The sequence below is a fragment of the Rutidosis leptorrhynchoides genome, chromosome 7 (genome assembly GCF_046630445.1).
Source record: "Rutidosis leptorrhynchoides isolate AG116_Rl617_1_P2 chromosome 7, CSIRO_AGI_Rlap_v1, whole genome shotgun sequence".
NCBI classification, from domain to species: Eukaryota; Viridiplantae; Streptophyta; class Magnoliopsida; order Asterales; family Asteraceae; genus Rutidosis; species Rutidosis leptorrhynchoides.
In genome coordinates this window covers 173,101,212-173,123,447 of record NC_092339.1, presented here as the reverse complement: position 1 = coordinate 173,123,447, position 22,236 = coordinate 173,101,212, and the positions used below count along the sequence as shown (strand labels likewise).

At 30.7% G+C, this 22,236-nt stretch overlaps 1 protein-coding gene across 1 annotated transcript; it reads right to left on the bottom strand.

Annotated features, from left to right (window-relative positions):
- Positions 1-6,850: 6,850 nt before the first annotated feature.
- Positions 6,851-11,465, bottom strand: LOC139859790 (uncharacterized). The gene is made up of 6 exons (XM_071848564.1): positions 11,289-11,465; positions 9,885-9,906; positions 9,747-9,799; positions 9,115-9,155; positions 8,188-8,282; positions 6,851-8,065 (listed from the first exon to the last, which is right to left on the bottom strand). The coding sequence occupies exons 1-6, from the start codon at positions 11,463-11,465 to the stop codon at positions 6,978-6,980; spliced, it is 1,476 nt and encodes a 491-aa protein (XP_071704665.1). The 3' UTR covers positions 6,851-6,977.
- Positions 11,466-22,236: the final 10,771 nt, after the last annotated feature.

The following is a 22,236-nucleotide window of genomic DNA, read 5'->3' as shown; positions in this document are numbered from 1 at the left end:
AAAAAAGGGCATATTCGATTTCGATAATTCAACCATAGAATGTAGTTTCACGTACCTGTGTCCATTTTGTAAATCATTTATAAAAGCAGTGCATGTATTCTCAGTCCCAAAAATATATATTGCAAAAGCATTTAAAAAGGGAGCAAATGAAACTCACGCATATAAATATTGAAAATCAGTTAATAAAGTATTTGCATGTATTCTCAGCCCAAAAATATATATAAAAAGGGAATAATGAAACTCACCATACTGTATTTTGTAGTAAAATACATGTTACAAAACTGAACAAGGTAGGGTTGGCCTCGGATTCACGAACCTATACCATTTGGATATATATTAATACATATCCTTGTAGTCGAACGATAATATGTATATATATTATTATTAATGGTAAAATCTTATAATAGTAATATATATATTTCATTATTGATATATATTCATTTTTGTATATGACAATATAAATTTTGTTACGTTATATGTATTAAATATTATATATATATATATATATATATATATATATATATATATATATATATATATATATATATATATATATATATATATATATATATATATATATATATATATATATATATTTCATTTATTTTTAAAAATAGTGATTATAATAATACCAAGATAATATTAGTAGTGATTAAAATAATAATAGTGGTAATAATATTAATGTTTCTATTAATAATATTATTAACGTTAGTTTTATTAATACATCTTATAATAACGATAATAACAGTAATTTTTAAATAAAGTGAGAAGTTTAGTACTAATGATAATGAAACTAATAATAACTATAAAAATGTTAATTATAATGTTAATGGTAGTAATGATAATGATACTCAATAATTTTAACAATAATAGTAATGATCATTCTAGTTTCAATACAGTTATGGGTTTAAAATAATGATACTATTAGTAATGTTAATACCTATGTTAATGATAACAATAATAATTCTATAGATTTTGTTAATACCACTTTTATTAATCTTGCTAAGATAATTATAATAATAATACTTAAATGATAACCTTAACAATAATAATTACTTTAATAATACTTATAAGTTTTTTAAAAAATATATATATATATATAATAATGATGACACTACTTATAATTATGCTAATGATTATAATAACACTAATAATTAATATACTTGTACTAATTATAATAAATGAATAATAATAATAATAACAATAATAATAAGAACAAGATTAATAAAAATAACAATATCAAAATTAGGAAATGAAAACTACCTCAAAGAGTTTTTTAAAAAAAAACAACAGCCCATGTAGGGCTCGAACCCAAGACCTCTTGAAACCCGACACAACACTCAACCATTCTGCCAGGCTCGCTTTTTCTGAATTAATACCAACCTGTTATTTATTTAAACGATACCTATCTGTTTTCTATTTCCTCCTCTTCTTCCATATCATAACCAAATCGATCAGGTAGTTTAATTAACCCAAACAACCCTGTTATAGAATACTTTTTGAAACAGAAAACGTTTGATAAAATGTAAATCTAATTTAGTAGACTCAGCAATTCAAAAAGAAATATATATAAAAAAAAAACTGCTGTTCGATAACAAAAAATAAAAATAAAAACCCATACGTTGATTCGAAAATCTGGACATTCTTAAACTATGATTCCTATATGAAAAAGTTTGAAAATCATTCTTAGAATCTATTGGAGCCATGAATTTAACCTGAAACGTAAACACTAATTCGAATTTCATTAAGAACGTGACGGTTGACTTTTTCATATCGAAACTTTGACTCCAAATTTAACGATGGATAGAAGGAATTGAAACCTCACTTTTTGCAGAAAGATTAAGTGATTGATTTCAAACAACATTGCATTAGTAGATTTTAAAAACCGATTCGTTTTTGAGCTATTGACAATATGAAGCAATAACAGAGGCATACGACTTCTGTTCTTCATTTTCTGTTAAATTAAATCGATTAATTGTTGTTGTAAGTGATACTTGATTATGGTAATGAAGAAGTGGAGTGAATTTCCTATAATTACACGACAATGAGTTTGATTTAAAGCCTCTTTTAATCGGCAGATTCAATTAAGTCAGAAAAAAATATTATAAATAATAAAAAGGGATTGTGACTTTCAACTGAATTTATCCTCATCTGAAGAAAATCGAACCTTTACGTACTGGATTAGCTTTTTAGGGACAGAAACAAAATATTAAAATAGTTGGATCATGACATCAAACAGAAAGTTTGATTCTGTATAATTTTTATCCTAATAAAAATTAATTGTAATAATTAGTAAATGTTAATAAATATATTAATAAAATAAAATTATTAATATATAAAAATACTGATAATTATAAAAAAATAATAACACTACAAATCCGATAATACTAATAATATTTATAGAAATAATAATAATATGATAATATTGTTAATAATCATAATGATAATAATGATCATAATAATACTAATAATAATATAACCAATTACTTGTACAATCTCTTATTATAATTTTAATTATACTTATAATACTTAATAATAATGAGTAAAGTGATAAAATAATGATAATGATATTATTAAACAAAAATGGTAGAACTTTTAACATATTATATGTTTCACATTTCATTTAATACTATTAATGATACTGATATTAATATTAATATTAATATTATTATTAATATTTATAATGATAATGACAGTATTAATTTTTAATACATCAACTATATTTTAAATTGTATTATATATTAACAATTACATAATATAATTATATATAATATGACAACCTTTATTAAATATTTATTATTTATGAATTATATATATATATATATATATATATATATATATATATATATATATATATATTATAATATACATATAATAATAATTAATCATAGAAATCTTATAGATTCATTTTAAATTTACACTTAATTATTTTGTATTCTATTTTACATATTTAATTCTAATACTTAAATTATATTTTAAAATTTTAAATTAAAATATATATACTTACATTTACATATACATATTTATTTACAAATAATTGTTCGTGAATCGTCGGGAATAGTCATAGGTCAAATGTGTACATGAACACAGTTTAAAATTCTTGAGATTTAACTTAACAACTTTTGCTTATCGTGTCGGGAACATATAAAGATTAAGATTTAAATTTGATCGGAAATTTCCGGGTCATCACAGTTTGCACCACGTCAAATGAATCAGAGCACCATCTTCTAGATGAGTACTTATCGCGGTTGTTATAACTTTGGTTGTTATTATTGTTATAATTGCGTTGTCGATCATTACGCACTGGTTCGGCCGAATTATATTTCTCGCTGATGTCCTGATGAGCGATTTCAATCGCGATGTAGGTCATAATCATATTTCCATCCCTTATATCTCCCCCAGTTGCAATTCTGTGTAACATTGCTATCTTCATCGCATCTGATATAGTCATATGTTTCTTGCATTACTTTTGCAAATGTTTGCGGCACATCCCAGGGCAACCACCGTACTAAAGTTGGGTGTTGCTGTGGATTTATGGCATGCACAAATCCTAAAATCTTTTGATCTTCATGCAAGTTTGGAATCTTTTGAAATTCATACGTATATCTTGTGAGCAAACCACCAAACGCTTCTTTAATACCTTGCATAATATCATGACATTCGATGTGCGTCTTCTTTTGTGGTAGCAAGCTTTGAAACCGCAACAGGAATTTTCACGCAAATCAATAAAACCAACAATGTTGCGCAAACCAACAATCCTTGCAGAACCATGGGAAATACCCTACATGCCACAGGTTCAACCCAATTATATGTACTAACTACACCTTCAAAACGTTGCAGAAAATCCAAACAGCTAACCTTGCATATACACTAAGGGTTGCTGGAACGATTGGTGGTGTAACAATTGGATATTCAGAAATATGAAACACAAATTTATCTGTTGCTGTCGTGATTTCTGTTGTTTTCTTTGTGTGTGTTTCATTTGTTTTAGCGCAATACTTCTCCATCATCTTCTGAATAACATCAGGTTGCTCAAATGTATTTTGCATATCTTTAGGCGCAACTTTCTTGAACATCGTTGCCAAAAATAATTGCGCCTTTTCTTTCTCAACGTTATGCGAGGTTTCACCATCATTACAGCGTGAAACTGGCGTGCTAATACGCTTTCGTTTAGCGTGTGTAGTCTCAATGACTTCTGGATCACTTTCTGGTGTATCTGATTTTTGGCGTTGAAAAATCACCTTTTTCGTTGTTTTTAGTACTGGTACAGGTGAACCAAAAACGCTACGCTCACGCGTTTCATTGTATTAAAGACAATTCAGAGCGCTGTTCTTGTGGTAAACTTTCTTTTAGCGTCAATACGCAGTTTGTCTTTCCTTGAATCACATATCCCATTTCATGCAATTTTTTATGTGCCTTGAATGTGGTAATTAGCTTTTTCGCAATTTTCACGGTATTCTCAGTTTCAGAATGTGTATTTGTGCTATTACTCGCAACTTTTTCAGTAGCCATACTTTTATCGGTATTTCCTTGAACATTAACAGTTGCGGATTTTGACAACGTGTCATCAGTTCGATTTTCTTCGCGAGATAAAACATTTAGCTGAATGTTCCGCTTTGGATTTGCTGACTTATCAGTCGCTGTAAGCGGTTGACGTTCTTCGTCCACGTTAAGACATACTAATGATTTCGCAACAATTTCTTTTGCTTGCCTGCTAAGCTCAGGATTTGCTTGAAAATCAAATGAGCTTGGATTTCTAAAATCATAATCATCTATAGTATTGGATGTCTTTTTCTTATTTTGCAAAGTCATTGTAAACGCGTATTTTAACAAAGTTAGCGACCTATAATTTCAAAAATAGACACGATTATTTTTGGATTTCGACTTAAAACATTTCAACTTAATGAAAGTTAATCTTTGAATTTCGATTTATGATCATGTCTCGCAGATTGCGCCAATTGATCGAGCCTAAATCTGTTTTCCCCAAGGAATTAGATCAAGGTCGAGTGCAATAAGGGTGAGGTTTGGAGTTTTGTGATGTTTAATGGACCTTATGATCGTCTTTTTCCAATATCGGGCAATCAATCACCATGTCCAGGTCTTGAATTCATTTACCTTGTTTGGACATTCAAAGCATCATAGCCTCGGGCATGTTCACGAGGCATCAATAATGTGCTTAGAAATAATTATGAAACAACCACCTTCAAATGAGGATCAACACTTCTTATTTATAGGTTTCCCTCGATATGTGGACTAACATTTATGCGGGAGCTTTTTAATCCGCTATATTACTGCGGAACACCTACGCGCTATATTTTTACTCCGCTATTTTTTATTATCAGCGACTGTGCCATAAATATTGTGCCATAAATATTGTTCCTTGAAACAATTCGTGACCTTTTACTTTTGGCGCTTAGAATATACATATGCGGATATACGCATATGATCATTATCTATAGGAAATCCGATCAAAGAGCTAGCAACAATGACTAATTTTTTCATAGACATACATTATTCTAGGCTCTAACAGAAGATATGTTATGCGCTTTTGGCAAATATGCTCTTGATTTAACGTTGTTGATATTAAGGGTAGAGCCACTACAGGGCAGTCGGGTTAGACACCCCCGACCCTGACATATGATTTTTTTTAGAACTTACAAGTGAATAAACAACAACAAAACTCAATACCGCATAAGTGGTGTATGGGGAGGTGAGATGTAGACAATCCTTCCTCTATTCGAGAATAAAGACAAATCATTTCTCCATTCATAGTGAAAACACTCTCAAAAGTAGAGAAAATCATCTCTCTCTATCTATTCAACGGATACAGAGATTGCTTCCGAATGGAATAAGTAGGAAAATCTTAAAAAAATAAATAAATATAATTAAAAATAAAATTGAGACGCCATGAAAATGATAAAATCAAATTTTCATGGGTTTTAAATCTTGCCTGAAGTTTGATTTAGGCCCTAAGAGTCAGTCAAGTCGCCAATAAATCGACGCTTGCTGTCGACTCAATAACTAGAGCCGTTGAATGTGGAGATTAGTGTAATTGAATGTGGAGATGCTTAGTTTATGTTTATTTTGGTGAAAAGGGACATAAGTATAATTAAATAAGTAAACCATCCCAAGGTAGCCCAAGTGGTTGGGGCCCTGAAATCCTTGCAAGAGGTCTCAGGTTCAATTCTTGGGGTGGCCAGGGAAGGGTTGGAAACAGCCAGGGAATATTCCTGATGGTCTGCGTACACTAGAGTATGAGGTCGGATTACTCGCCCTTCCCGGGTAACCCGAACAGGGAAAACCTTACAACTATAATTAAATAAGTAATAATTGGCACTTTAGAGAAGGAATAGTATCTATCATCTCATCACTTTAATGATATCATTAAAGGTTAATAATTAAAGTTCTCAATGATATTATTATTGTGATGTGAGAGTCCATATAAATATTTTATGGATTACTACTCCTTATGGACAAAAAGAATAGATAAACACAAAGGAAAAGTATTGGTTCATTCCGTTGGCTTTTTGGCCCGTTCAAATGGTGTAGAGTAGGACTCCTTGTTTTAGATATAGCCACATTTTAGTTACTAGGCAAATGCTCTGTTTGTGAACCGTTTGTTTAGCCTTAACTAGGTTTCATTTGTTAGTTTTCTCTTGATTGTATTTGTTGATCGAACGATCTGTAATAATGTTATTATATGTCTTTTTGAATTGAAAAAAAAAAAAAAAATTTAACAACATTGTAATCACCAAGTAGCTTAAGTACTTTATTATAGTAATGAAAAACAAAATTAAATGAACTCTAACATATTTCTACAAAAGTAGGATTATTAAAACGATCGATAGAATACAAAAATCAAACTTGAAACTTTGCGAACTCGATACGACAACCTCAAAGGATACAAATGTGTCATACACGTTCAAGTTATTTCAAATCATGAAGTTAAATTATGTTTCTTGATAACAAGAAAATTCTTATGGATATGAAAACTTAGGAGGTAGAGGAGGGAGATCACCTATGATGGGATGATTCAAATATTTTGGAGGAATGGTTGGAAATGGAGGAAGCTTGGGGATAGCAAACGGTGGGCAAGGTTTCTTATAGAATGGTGGAATTGGCTTGTAAATGGGAATAGGTTGTGGCAATTGTTGCTTTGGTGTCGGGTTGTAAACTGGAACTGGACCTGGACTGTAAACTGGCGGTTTTGGCTCTGGGTTGTAAACCGGAACTGGAGCAGGCTTGTAAACAGGTGGCTTTGGCTTTGGTTTGTAAACTGGAACAGGGGCAGGCTTGTAAACAGGTGGCTTAGGCTTTGGTTTGGGTTTGTAAACTGGAACAGGAGGAAGTTTGTGAGCATGTGGCTTAGGCTTTGGTTTGGGTTTGTAAACTGGCTTTGGTTTTGTGTCGCATTTTGGAACCGGTGGAGTTTTGTAAGTTGGTGGCTGTGGCTCTGGCTTGACAACGGGTGGTTTTGGTTTTGGTTTTGGTTTGTGAACATGAGGAGGTTTGTAAACAGCTGGTTTTGGTTTGGATATAGGTACGGGTGGTGTTGGAGTTGGAGTGGGCTCCACAACTGGTGGTTTTGGTGGAGGATTATAGTTAGGTGTTGGTGTGTAAATTGGAGGAGGAGGAGGTTTAACAACTGGTGGATTATAAACAGGTGGTGGGATTGGCTTTACGAACGGATATTTCGGTGGAAATGTAAACATTGGGAGTGGTTTTGGCCATTGTTTCAATGGTGGTAAGGCAGGGTAATTAAATGCAGGCCAAAAGAAAGCAGAAGTGCACACAGCTGAAGAGAACTTAAGTTTTTGTAATGGTCCAAACGTGTGTTTTTCGTCTGATTTTGACAAAAAAATGATCTTGTTTACATCATCATGAAGCGTACAAGGTGAATTTGCTGCGTTGTGAAGTTGTGCGTAACATTCTTGGGTCAACTTTCCATCTTTCAAGATCTCTTTTGGAAGTGATATCTTGAAGTTCCCTTCTCCATCGAGCTCCCCAACGCCTCTTGTTTTAAACTTCCCGTTATCAAGTTTACAATCAACAGTTACTTTAAGACCTGAAAACGCAACACAGTAAATATATAGACAGAAGTAATTAAAGAGTACACATATATATGCACTTGAACTCTATGAAGGGACAATGTAATATATAGAGCAATAAGTTGACTAACAATATTACCTGATAAAGCATGGCTGCTCTTGATATTACTTTCCTTGCAATCACCACATTCTCCAATCCCAACAACCTCCACAATCATGTTACCATAACACAAACTCCACAAAATAACAAAACCAGCAACAATCCCAAAAGGGGTTCATGCCGATACCCCGAATAAGTTTGCATCAAGAACGGTCAAAATTCAAAAACTTTAGTACTTTATTACAAACACATAAGATTGATTGATTGAGGAAGTTTTTATACAAGACTCAATCTTAGAGTAATTACTGATATCAGTTATTAGTACAATGTATGCATATATATAATGAAGCTTAGAACAGTTTGGCTGATCGCTAACATAACTGCGAAACAAGATCACATGAGACTGAGGGACCCAAGCATGAATGAAAGTTAATGAGAAAATAAAAAAATGGTTCCATTATCTTATCATTGAATGTGATCTCAGCTACATTATTATACTTAGATTAGCTATCATGTAAATAAGCAAAGGGGACATCTACACATACTAACTAAAAGCTTCTCATTAATACATTCATTTTTTGTTTCTGTCCAAAACAACGAGATTGCAGTATGTTAAAGAACGTCGAAAAAGTTTGTAAAGTCATTGTAAATAATACGCATAAATGAACAAAAAAACAAGTATATGTGTCTGTGGACCACGATATAATACGCTAGAGTTTACTGTATGTAATTTATACAAGTATATATTCGATTCACGAGGTAAATGAATTTACCAAAACGTTACGGCTTCTTACATGAACACGCTAATAGATAGTAACAAGATGTGTATTAGTCTATTAGATAAGGATGTCATATTATTCGATATTGTATGGATGTCTAATAAGATCTAGGTCTACTCGAAATCTTTCTATAATACTATTGAGGGATTGAGGTATTCTTTCGAAATCTTTTTACAGATCCAACTACCATGATTTAGTAATGATGTCGTTCTCATAAATGTTAGCAACCTGAAAAGGAGAAGAAAAAAAATCCCAGCTAGACATTTTATCAAACAGTTGGACTATGATAACTTGAAATCAACCATTAAATGTATACGGATAGCTCATTCATATATATAACTAGTAGTCATTGCCCGTGCGTTGCACGTGGACGGTGTCATTGAAGATAATAGGGTTTGTGGTCATGTGCTTGTTTATAGGAAGTTTCCTCGCTAACCAAAAGAGTATTATTATAGAATAAAAAATAAGATGAGGCAATGTGCCCGTTGATCGGGGGTTTCCTCGTTATTCTAAAAAAATATAATTATAGAATAAAAGATAAGTGAATTAATCATCATGGTAAATACTTATGTTCCATACTTTATTGTGTTGCTCAACTCATATAACTTTAGAAAAAGATCAAAATGCTGTAGTGGGGTATATCAAACATTTATATGCAACACATGGCTATTGACCAAGCTACTCAAAAATAAAACTTAAAATTCAAACACTTGTATGCATAATAGGATTTATGGATGGTTACAAAAATAGTACAATGTCACCACCAGGGCTGTTGGTCATTTAAGCAGGGTTAACTTTATCTTTTTTGTAGTTGCAAACCTTAAGCAGTACCAATATCAGCAGGTATTTCATGTCAGTCCATAGTAGGTTGCCTGAATGGAAGTGGTGTGAATGTCAATGTTAGAGCCATATACTGGTAAAATTCCGGCAAAATATTTACACTACGGGACAACATACCTGAAATATAATTGATGTCCTTCTGAAACAAATGGTATGGGACCTCAGTATAACATGAGTTGCAAGGTCTGTATGTATGTTGCTTGCAGCTGTCTTTATACCTTTACTGAAGAAATTAAAAGTAGGACTTCACCACTTGTTGTATATATATTTTTAACACTATTTAATTATTCAAACATGCTAATGATGTATCCATAACCAATGCAAGAAAAGGTGATAGAGTAAGTTCACAGACTGAAACCTGGAGGAAAAGTTGGTTGCTTATAATGAAGCTATAAACTGGTTAAAATGAAGTAAAAGATTTACATTATGTGACAACATACCTAAAATAGAATTGATGTTCCGTTGAAACACATGTTATTGGACCTGAGTAGAACGTTAGTTGGAAGATGTATAACTTGAATATATAAATACAAATATAGAATAGTAAGTTTACAGACTGAAATTTGTAAATAAAGTTGGTTACTTATAATAAACCTAACATCGGTTGTTACATATTACATGAACTCGAACAAAATAGAAGAGAGGATTTTATGTATCAGGTGGTATGCTCAGTGTATCACCTACTTCATTTATCCGCATTCAATTATAGGAAAGTTAGTCGTTCATTTGCTTTTAGCGTCAGAGATGTGGGTACTGTCCAATGTTAGAATTAGGACATTTCTAATCACTAAAAATGCCGCTGAGGTTTAATAGAACACTGGGTCTAATTTTTTTTTCATTTATTATGCAAGCTGCTACATAAGGGGAACACAGTAAAGCGACAAAAAACTATGTAGGTAACACTAATAACACAAATACGATGGTACCTAGAAATAAACGGAAACATTAAGAAAGATTAGGGTAGGTCGAGAGATGAAGAACCTTTATATATTTTGATTGAGGTTGTTGAAAGTTTCCTTGTAAACGACATTCCTTGTGTGGTCTTGCAATCCTGCTTCTCAATTTAAATATACAGCTTCTCAATTTAAATATATGTATCCATCATCTATGTATGTATTATATAGTGTTTACAAAAATTAAGCAATAAATATTTATGTATACATATATGTATGTATAATATTGTGTTCTCAAAAATTAGGCAATATAAATGGATGGAAACAGACATATATGTAGAAAATATATACAAAGACACATTTATACACAACTTGTCAATTTAAATATATGTATCCATCATCTATGTATGTATTATATAGTGTTTAAAAAACTTAAGCAATATAAATGGATAGAAACAGCCATATATGTAAAACATGTATATACAGACACATTTATACACAACTTTTCCATGTAAATATGTGTATCAATTATCTACATTCTAATGTATATATACACATCATCTATATTCTATATACATAAATATATTTATATATAGAATAACAAAGAATATAAATGGGACATTTGTACCTTCTCATCAGAAGCAATAAAGTCAGTGCTTAGGTATTTTCCATATGCTGTGTGAGTATCCCACGATCGACATATCATGATTTTTACCTCCGCTTCCTTACCTATCTGTAGTTCAGGAAGGTAAGAGTAAGTTCTTTGGCTAGCCTGTGCTGTGGGGTTTTCAATAGGTAGTGCCATTGCAAGATGTGTTGTTCCTAATAATGCATAATGGTAGTGTATGCGATAACAATTTATAGCCATGTATCAAAGCTGATGAATTGCGTTAATACTGAGAATACAAATTTAATTAGGAATATGAATGGAGCAACCCAACAAATTCCCCAAATTTATTTTACGGAGAGACAGATTACAATTTAATTGTATATAATGAATCGAATTAATGAATCCAATTAATGATGTATCATATCATATTAATGACGAATCTAAACAGACTATTAAAGAAATTGGACTGAAAGCTACCTGAGACTGCATGCAGAGTTGCGTAAGCCGATGCGGTGGTGGGCTGCACACAGGTTCGACATTCTCCGGCGGCGGCGAAACAAAGTGGGTTGGATGGTGATTTAGTTGGTTATACAGGGACTGGGGATTGTATGGGTGGGAATGTGTAGGAACCGGTGAAAGGATTTTGAAGCGGTGGGTTACATTTTCAAACATGGAAAGTAGAATAATACATTTAAATACATTACGTATATATATATATATATATATATATATATATATATATATATATATATATATATATATATATATATATATATATATATATATTACGGATTGTTAAAAATAAGTAGATAAGTTTTTTTAATTACTGTTACAGACTCTAAAAAATAAGCTGATAATTTTTTTTTTTTATTATTAAAAATCTTACCATATGGTTATGTGAGGGAAAAAAATAATAGTAAATGTATTGAGTTAATGGGCTTATTTATGACAATGGGAGTCAAAATTTAGATATATATAGATAGAAGATGTAGCCCACAGCTAGACAACACTTTCTAAATTGTTTGGGAGGAAAAGGCACACGACGTGAGCTAAAGTTACCCAACTATTTTGACCATTTGTAAATCATGAATGAAATGAAAATGGGAAATATTAATGTATCAAGTAATTAACATTGTGCCAAATTTGCAATTTGTATCAGTTTTATCACAGCACTAGAACGTAATTTGATTTTACCTTAATTCAAACCAAACTCAAATCTTTTCGACTTCAATTCAGTATTTATAGATCGATTTCGGACTATACAAGATACGATGAAGGGTGGCAAATAATGGCAACATTAAATCGTTAAGCTACAATTTTGCACTAGAACCTACATTTTTTAAGCTGTGAGGGGATTCCAATTTTGCATTTTTTTAAATAGAGAAAAATCTGACTTTAAGGTGGCAAGATTAAATTTGATTGTTGTGTTAAAGAACTTTCAAATAAATAAGTAAACTACATATATTAAATTTGGTTATTGTGTTAGGTCCCATTTGTTTTATCTTTATTTTTTTGTTTTATGAGTGTAAAAAATAGATAAGTAAACCACATAAATTAAAATTACATTAAAAATCATGAAAAAAATACGTAAATTCAAATTCTTAAACATAGAAATTACATAATTTAAAAACACTGTAACTTAAAAATACATAAACTAAAAAACCATTCATGATTCTAGTTGTTGGCGGAAAGTATCAGCAGGGCCGGGCTTGATGCCGTGCTGGATGTGCGACATCACCGGGCATCATACAAAAGGGGGGCATCAAACGATTACATGGTACCTTGTGTATAGGGTGTGTTTATATAGTTAGATCTTGAAGTTATGAAGAATGAATAAAATTTGCAGAATTCCACGAACAAAGAAGACTGTCCATTGTTTCCTTCTAGACAATTTTATTAATAACCCCTTGGTCTTGTACCAATATACAAGAAACCCCCATAACTTTAAAATTATATTGTATACTTGTCATTTAACTCTTGAAGTTTATTCGTGAAGTATAATAAAGTACGCATTGATTTTTATTGCAAAAGCTAATAAAAAATTAATTAAATACGTACCGTAGTAACTTTTGAATATAACATATACGTAGGTTAGATTACGAGTAAGCACAACAATTTTATTTTAAAGGCAACAATTTTAATAGTCCCGGTTTATTTTAAAAAAGTATATATAAATATATAACAAAATGAGTCAACAACTGGTAAACGGGTTATAAATTTTTATTATTTAAAATACGTTTTTACCTAACGTAGATTATGATATAATATTAAAAATTTTGCATCTAAATATAAATGTAGACATCATTCTAGGTGATTCTACAAAACTTGAAATCTATTTATTTTATTAAGTAATCCGTGTGGGGAAAAATCGTATAGCTTGAATAGGTTCTGAACCCTTAAAAATATTGTGGTATGATATTAACTTTTGACAGGGGCATATTTTTGACCATGTCACACTGGGCATCCAAATTCTCAGGCTCGACTCTATCTATGAGTCGATCGTGGACCTGTCTGTCTCGTATCTCTCGTGTAATTGTATCCCAATCTCGTCCCTCTTTAGAATACGTCAAATCATATTCTAAGGCTCTTGAAGCATTTCTTCCTCAAGCAAAGTGATCACAAAATCATTTTCGTCTTGTATCATATTGTTTAGTATAACATATGTGTCTAGGTACCTTCGCATCTTATTCACTGTCACTGTTCGATAAAGAACTCTCAACATATTAAATCGACCTTGCAATACCCAAAAGGTACGCTCAACATCTTTACGGGCACTTTCATGAAATACTGTGAATTTAGCATGTCTTCAAAATTTATACCGGGGATATTTAGGCGTCTACAAAAAATAATCGTCCCATAAATGTTGATGTACAACTTCACGCTCTCTCGGAATGTAAATTCGTATATGTGGGACGCGTGATTGAGAAGATGAAGATTGACCATAGTAAAATCTCGTTTCGAGTCCATCCGCAAAGATTAAATCGTTTGACTCTGTCTTTTATACTTATGATTAATATGTGAAAGATTTGATTAATATGTGAAAGATAGAGAGAAAAAGAGATAGAAATGTTTATACAAATTGGTGAAAGAAGTTGGGTATTTATAATGATTATGAGTTGATTTAAAAATAAAAAATAAAAAATCAAATACATCCGTTTATATTTGGTAAAAAATGGATATATTTTGTCAACAAATCACGCGTCACCAAATGTCAAACTCACACCTAATTTCATCCGTTTCAAACTAACGCTTCGGTTTCATTAAATTTAACATCCTGTAACAGGCGTTGAGGCGTTAAATTTTGCCACATCAGACATAGTGGCGTTAATAAAGCACCGTAGCTCATGATCTCATGTAAGACAACTCGCAATGCAAGGCGTTACTTCCCGAATCTGACGACCTATGGCATTTTTAGCGCCCCTAACGCCGTTAACGAGGTGCTAGGGCTGACACTCCGGGGGCATCAGTCAGTTTGATGACGGAAATGGTGTCGTTAAATGCTACGTGGCGAGTTGTGATTGGTGAGTTCGATTTAACCGTTTTTAAACATTGATATCCTAGTTCCTTTTTCTCTTTTTACTTTAAATAAATAAACTATTTATATTATTTTTGACACATCAAACACTTTTAATTTTTCTCATTCTGAGTTCATTCAAAATGGAATATTACGCTATAATTTTTAAGACCTATTCCGAAAAAGAAACTATTCTAGACTTTTACTTGATTAGAGAAGAACGTGTTTCAAGATTTCTAATGTAAGGGATAATGTACTAGGGGTGATAATAAACACCTTACGATCATGTTTGAAGCAGTTGCTTCATGTATCACGTGTGTTAGATGATAATAAAGACCAAGTCCGTATATGGGCTTAAGGTCCATTAGGATTAATTAGATGATTATGGTTACTTTGTAATCTATAAATATCGCATACAATAAAGTTATATATATGATAGGTTTTTCATTATGTAACATGGTATTCGAGTAATATGATCCTGGATGAATCACTTCTTGTAATGACCCGAAAATTTCCGACTAAATTTAAACTTAATTCTTAATATAGTTTCGACACGATAAGCAAAGTCTGTAATGTTGAGTCACGAAAATTTTGAACTATTATTATATATTAAAATATCTTGTAATTGATTCCGATGATTCACGAACCTTTGAGTGTTTACATAATTGTAGATATAAATAGTTATATAAATAATTATAAATAATAGTTCAAATATATTAATGAACTATTATGTGATTTAGTTATTATAAAAGATAACTTATAATAATTAAAACTTGTTATTTGAATAGATATAGTATATTGATTATAAGTGATTCCGAACATAAGCTGTTAGTGTTAACAAAGTATAAAGTATATAATATTATTACTTTTATTATTATTATTAATGTTAATATTATTATTAATGTTAATAATATTAACAACATAAATATATAGATATGAAAGTTGATACATATAATTTGTTATGCCTAAATTATTACTTATATTATTATTATTATTAGATATGATTATTATTTTCATCATTAAAATTATTAATATTATCATAAAATGTTATTATTATGATTATCATTTAAAAATCATCATCTTAGCATTATTTTTATTTACATTTAACTTTATCATATTTAGTATTTCTTGATGATATTAATTATTTTTATCATTAAGACTAGTATTATTTTTATTATTATTATTAGTGTGTTCAATATTTAATTTATTATTATTATTAATCATTAAGAGTAATTACAATATATAAATACTTATATATATATATATATATATATATATATATATATATATATATATATATATATATATATATATATATATATATATATATATATATATATATATATATATATATATATATATATATATATATATATAATGCAGATATATACAGAAACAGATATATAAACAGATATTTAGCGAATTAGGTGTTCAAAATATCACTATCTGCTTATTTTGTTTTCTTCCTTTTCTATTAAACCCGTGAATCAATTTGTCTTCTCCTTCACTATAAACATGATCCTTCAATTCTATATAACAAACGAGCAATCTATCTTATTGATCACCTTCACTCGCTTACTTAATTCCATTGGCTACCATTTGAGTATCACCAAATCTCATCATTTACCACCTTCAAACCTCGAAGACTCATCTACAACCCATAACCGATCACCTCCATCACCATGACAAACAACTGGTGACCACAATCTCACTATCCTCACTCTCTCTCATTCTCTCCTCTCTCTCACTTACATTTATACAACTCGTCATATTTCTTTGTTTCAAATCACCATCGGCCACCTATAACAACTACTATACTTCTGTTACAACTGTAACCATTTCCCATAACCACCCAAAACCCATCACCCCAAATCGTTGTACTGCTGCTATTGTTCTTCCTGTTTTCACAACCACCACCATTCTATATATATATATACTTAATTACATACTGATAGTACCCGTTTGCCTTACTTTTTGTTGTCCGAAGACCACCCTTAAGTATTACTGTTTTGACAGTCAAGAGCTCATGAAGGGTTACTGCAAATCACATCTATTATTTATCTTTTTCTTCTTTTCGATACAACAACTTTTGCTGATAAAAATTCCTGCTGCAAACCGAACACCTTCATTAACCTAATAATTATTTCTGTTTTTTATTCGAAACCCATATTGTCACCACCCTTATCAATTCAAACCACCAAGATATGTTTCTTTCTTCTTAATATCATGGCTGCTACAGCAGCCATCCTCTTTCTGTTACAACACGTTTTTCTTTGTTGGCTTTCTTTTTCAAGTGGTCGAATAGTAGGACCACATCCCATCACTACTCGACAATCATCACAAACCCACTTATTCTTTCTGTTTCATTTCGTGTTTGATGCTACTGTTGTTGCATTTCTTTTCTGTTTCCAAACAGTAACAAACGAATGAATACATGTGTTAGTGTTTTGGTAGGGTTTCAATTATACAAATGAAAGCTACTAGTGAGTGGAAATTGATTAATTAAATGGAATGGATCATGCTTTGTTTTGTCAAGTAATTGATGGAATAAATGGGGCCAAGGTGTAAATTGTATATATTCTACTTTTGAGCTGTAAAGGATAAAGCATGATGATAGATGATGCTATGATTATGATAATCTTATGTTAAGATGATGATGATGGAAATATTTAGATGATGATGGCGTAATTTTTTTTTCTATACTACTACTGTCTTTCGACTAGTACCAGGCCAAGACACAAAAATTCATTTGCATATTGGACCGTAATTTTATTTTTAAAGTTGGGCCGAGAATTAAGTGTCCTAGTTGGGCCGTAAAATTAAAATGAGATGGGCCGAAGAAGGTTTAGATAGCGGGCCGAGTAATTACTTGTATAGTTGGGCCATAAAAATCTAGTCATTTAAGTTGAGATTGTTCAATAGTCTTGGGCTTATTTGATGAGCCCATGTTTAATATGAACTACAACAAATGTTGAAGATAAAATAATTACACGATGAAACTATGAAGTAAGATGATGATCGTGAAAAAGAAGAACGAGGTGATGGAATTTTTATCACATGATAATGATTATGTACGATAAGGATAATGCTCGCCAAAATGATGAGTTGATCACATAGACGAACGGATGATGATAAAAATAATGATATTATGACGTAGTAATTAGAACAATGAGGATAAGGATGCGTAATGATTATGGCAAGGCTAGATAATTAAGATGTTAGATTAAGGATGACGATGGATATGATGCAAATGAAAGGATTTAAAATCCTAGTTGAATTAGAAAGACACAAATAGAGCAATGATTAGGGGAGTTATCAGGTTAGCGGGACATCGTGGGTTCGAACTTGGACTTGGGCATTTTTAAGGATTACTTCCTTAAGGTAGTTATTTATCTATTTATTATTATTGTTATTATTATTAGTATTATTGGTATTATTAAAAATATTATTAATAATAACATTAATATTATTATTAGTATCATTTTTATTAAAAACTATATATTAAAAGTATCATTTTTACTATTAATATTATCATTATTAGAGAAATTATCATTTTTATCAAAGTTATTATTATTACTATCCTTATTTTTTATTTTATTTTTACATTAATATTATTATTTTTACATTATCAATATCATTATCATAATAACCATTATTATTATTATTGTAAAATAAAACAACTTTTATTTATTATCATTATCAATATTATTTTATCAAATAACTATTAGTTATATAAAACTATATTTACTGCACATAACATAATTATATTAATACTTTTATAATTAATAAGATTATTAATGAAAAACATAATTAAAATAACAATTAAAACTCTAATAATATATATAAATTTGTTTGATTACGATTATATGTATTAATATACATAAATGATATAGGATCGTGAATCCGAGGTCAACCCTACACTTGTTCAATATCGTCATATGTATTTTTACTACAAAATACAGTATGGTGAATTTCATTTGCTCCTTTTTTAATTGCTTTTGCAATATATATTTTTGGGCTGAGAATACATGCGCTGCTTTATAAATGTTTACGAAATAGACACAAGTACTTAAAAATATATTCTACGTTGAGTTGTACCACTTGCATACTTCCGTGTAGCTTGGTAACTACTATTTACATGAGTATTGTAAACGCGAATCCTGTTGATAGATCTATCGGGCCTGACAACCCCAACCGGACTGGACGACCAGTATTTAACGGTTGCACAGTACTTCGTTTCGGTGACTACACTTGGTACGGTGCAGTGAGATTTCATAATAAAGGGAATATGCGACGTTGATTAAACGTTAAGTATGGTTACCAAGTGCTCAACCACTTAGAATGCTTTACATACACTTGCGAGTGTATTATGTTTATGATTATGAAATCTTGTGGTCTATTAATATATTGAAATGATTTTTATGATAAACCTATGAACTCACCAACCTTTTGGTTGACACTTTTAAGCATGTTTATTATCAGGTACGAATTAAGTCTTCCGCTGTGCATTTGCTCATTTTAAAGACATTACTTGGAGTCGATCATCGCAATGGGACCATATGTTGAAGACTTCGTCCAGGTGGATAAGGTCGGGGTCCTCACACTTCTACTCTATCCTCTATGTCTGTCGGCTAATTGCCGATGATCATTTCTTCTTATCTTTTCTAGTAAGAATTTAGTTTAATCTTAAAACATATTATCGTTTAGTTTGATACTTCGTATTATTATTTTCATTCTGTAGCGACCCGACAAAATCGTCATTGACGGCGCCATCTACTTAGGTCCCGTTACGTGGTCATAAGTCTTTAAAACGACGTTTGACCAAAATATGTCGCATTCATTTCAAATGTAAAGATGTTTCAAGTTTACAAAAGTAGTTCAACGACTAGTTACATTACAACGGTTAACGTACAAATGAAATCTATGCGACACGATTTAAAAGTAAGTCAAAAGATGATCCATGTATGAAATGTCTCGTTCTTATTGATTAAAAACGTTCCATATTAATTGATTTCGTTGCGAGGTTTTGACCTCTATATGAAACGTTTTTCAAAGACTGCATTCATTTTTAAAACAAACCATAACCTTTATTTCATAAATAAAGGTTTAAAAAGCTTTACGTAGATTATCAAATAATGATAATCTAAAATATCCTGTTTACACACGACCATTACATAATGGTTTACAATACAAATATATTACATCGAAATCAGTTTCTTGAATGCAGTTTTTACACAATATCATACAAACATGGACTCCAAATCTTGTCCTTATTTTAGTATGCAACAGCGGAAGCTCTTAGTATTCACCTGAGAATAAGCATGCTTTAAACGTCAACAAAAATGTTGGTGAGTTATAGGTTTAACCTATATATATCAAATCGTAACAATAGACCACAAGATTTCATATTTCAATACACATCCCATACATAGAGATAAAAATCATTCATATGGTGAATACCTGGTAACCGACATTAACAAGATGCATATATAAGAATATCCCCATCATTCCGGGACACCCTTCGGATATGATATAAATTTCGAAGTACTAAAGCATCCGGTACTTTGGATGGGGTTTGTTAGGCCCAATAGATCTATCTTTAGGATTCGCGTCAATTAGGGTGTCTGTTCCCTAATTCTTAGATTACCAGACTTAATAAAAAGGGGCATATTCGATTTCGATAATTCAACCATAGAATGTAGTTTCACGTACTTGTGTCTATTTTGTAAATCATTTATAAAACCGGCATGTATTCTCATCCCAAAAATATTAGATTTTAAAAGTGGGACTATAACTCACTTTCACAGATTTTTACTTCGTCGGGAAGTAAGACTTGGCCACTGGTTGATTCACGAACCTATAACAATATATACATATATATCAAAGTATATTCAAAATATATTTACAACACTTTTAATATATTTTGATGTTTTAAGTTTATTAAGTCAAATGTCCTCATTAGTAACCTACAACTAGTTGTCCACAGTTAGATGTACAGAAATAAATCGATAAATATTATCTTGAATCAATCCACGACCCAGTGTATACGTATCTCAGTATTGATCACAACTCAAACTATATATATTTTGGAATCAACCTCAACCCTGTATAGCTAACTCCAACATTCACATATAGAGTGTCTATGGTTGTTCCGAAATATATATAGATGTGTCGACATGATAGGTCGAAACATTGTATACGTGTCTATGGTATCTCAAGATTACATAATATACAATACAAGTTGATTAAGTTATGGTTGGAATAGATTTTTTACCAATTTTCACGTAGCTAAAATGAGAAAAAATATCCAATCTTGTTTTACCCATAACTTCTTCATTTTAAATCCGTTTTGAGTTAATCAAATTGCTATGGTTTCATATTGAATTCTATTTTATGAATATAAACAGAAAAAGTATAGGTTTATAGTCGGAAAAATAAGTTACAAGTCATTTTTGTAAAGGTAGTCATTTCAGTCGAAAGAACGACGTCTAGATGACCATTTTAGAAAACATACTTCCACTTTGAGTTTAACCATAATTTTTGGATATAATTTCATGTTCATAATAACAATCATTTTCTCAGAATAACAACTTTTAAATCAAAGTTTATCATAGTTTTTAATTAACTAACCCAAAACAGCCCGCGGTGTTACTACGACGGCGTAAATCCGGTTTTACGGTGTTTTTTGTGTTTCCAGGTTTTAAATCATTAAGTTAGCATATCATATAGATATAGAACATGTGTTTAGTTGATTTTAAAAGTCAAGTTAGAAGGATTAACTTTTGTTTGCGAACAAGTTTAGAATTAACTAAACTATGTTCTAGTGATTACAAGTTTAAACCTTCAAATAAGATAGCTTTATATGTATGAATTGAATGATGTTATGAATATCATTACTACCTCAAGTTCCTTGGATAAACCTACTGGAAATGAGAAAAATAGATCTAGCTTCAAAGGATCCTTGGATGGCTTGAAAGTTCTTGAAGCAGACTCATGACACGAAAACAATTTCAAGAAAGATTTCCACTCGAAATAAGATTGTTATAGTTATAGAAATTGAATTAAAGTTTGAATATGATTATTACCTTGTATTATAAAGATAACTTACTGTAAGTAACAAAGGTTTCTTGATCTTTGATGATTACTTGGAATGGATTTAGAAAACTTGGAAGTAAACTTGCAATCTTGGAAGTATTCTTGATTTTATGAAACTAGAACTTTTGGAATTTATGAAGAACACTTAGAACTTGAAGATAGAACTTGAGAGAGATCAATTAGATGAAGAAAATTGAAGAATGAAAGTGTTTGTAGGTGTTTTTGGTCATTGGTGTATGGATTAGATATAAAGGATTTGTAATTTTGTTTTCATGTAAATAAGTCATGAATGATTACTCATATTTTTGTAATTTTATGAGATATTTCATGCTAGTTGTCAAATGATGGTTCCCACAT

Excerpts from the sequence above, each read along its gene's own strand:
- LOC139859790 (XM_071848564.1), bottom strand. The coding sequence starts at position 11,465 with ATGGCACTACCTATTGAAAACCCCACAGCACAGGCTAGCCAAAGAACT. Across the intron at positions 9,907-11,288 it reads TTATTGCTTCTGATGAGAAG|AAGGACATCAATTATATTTC; the intron begins GTACAAATGTCC and ends CATTTGTTTCAG. Across the intron at positions 8,066-8,187 it reads GAGCAGCCATGCTTTATCAG|GTCTTAAAGTAACTGTTGAT; the intron begins GTAATATTGTTA and ends TTGCGTTTTCAG.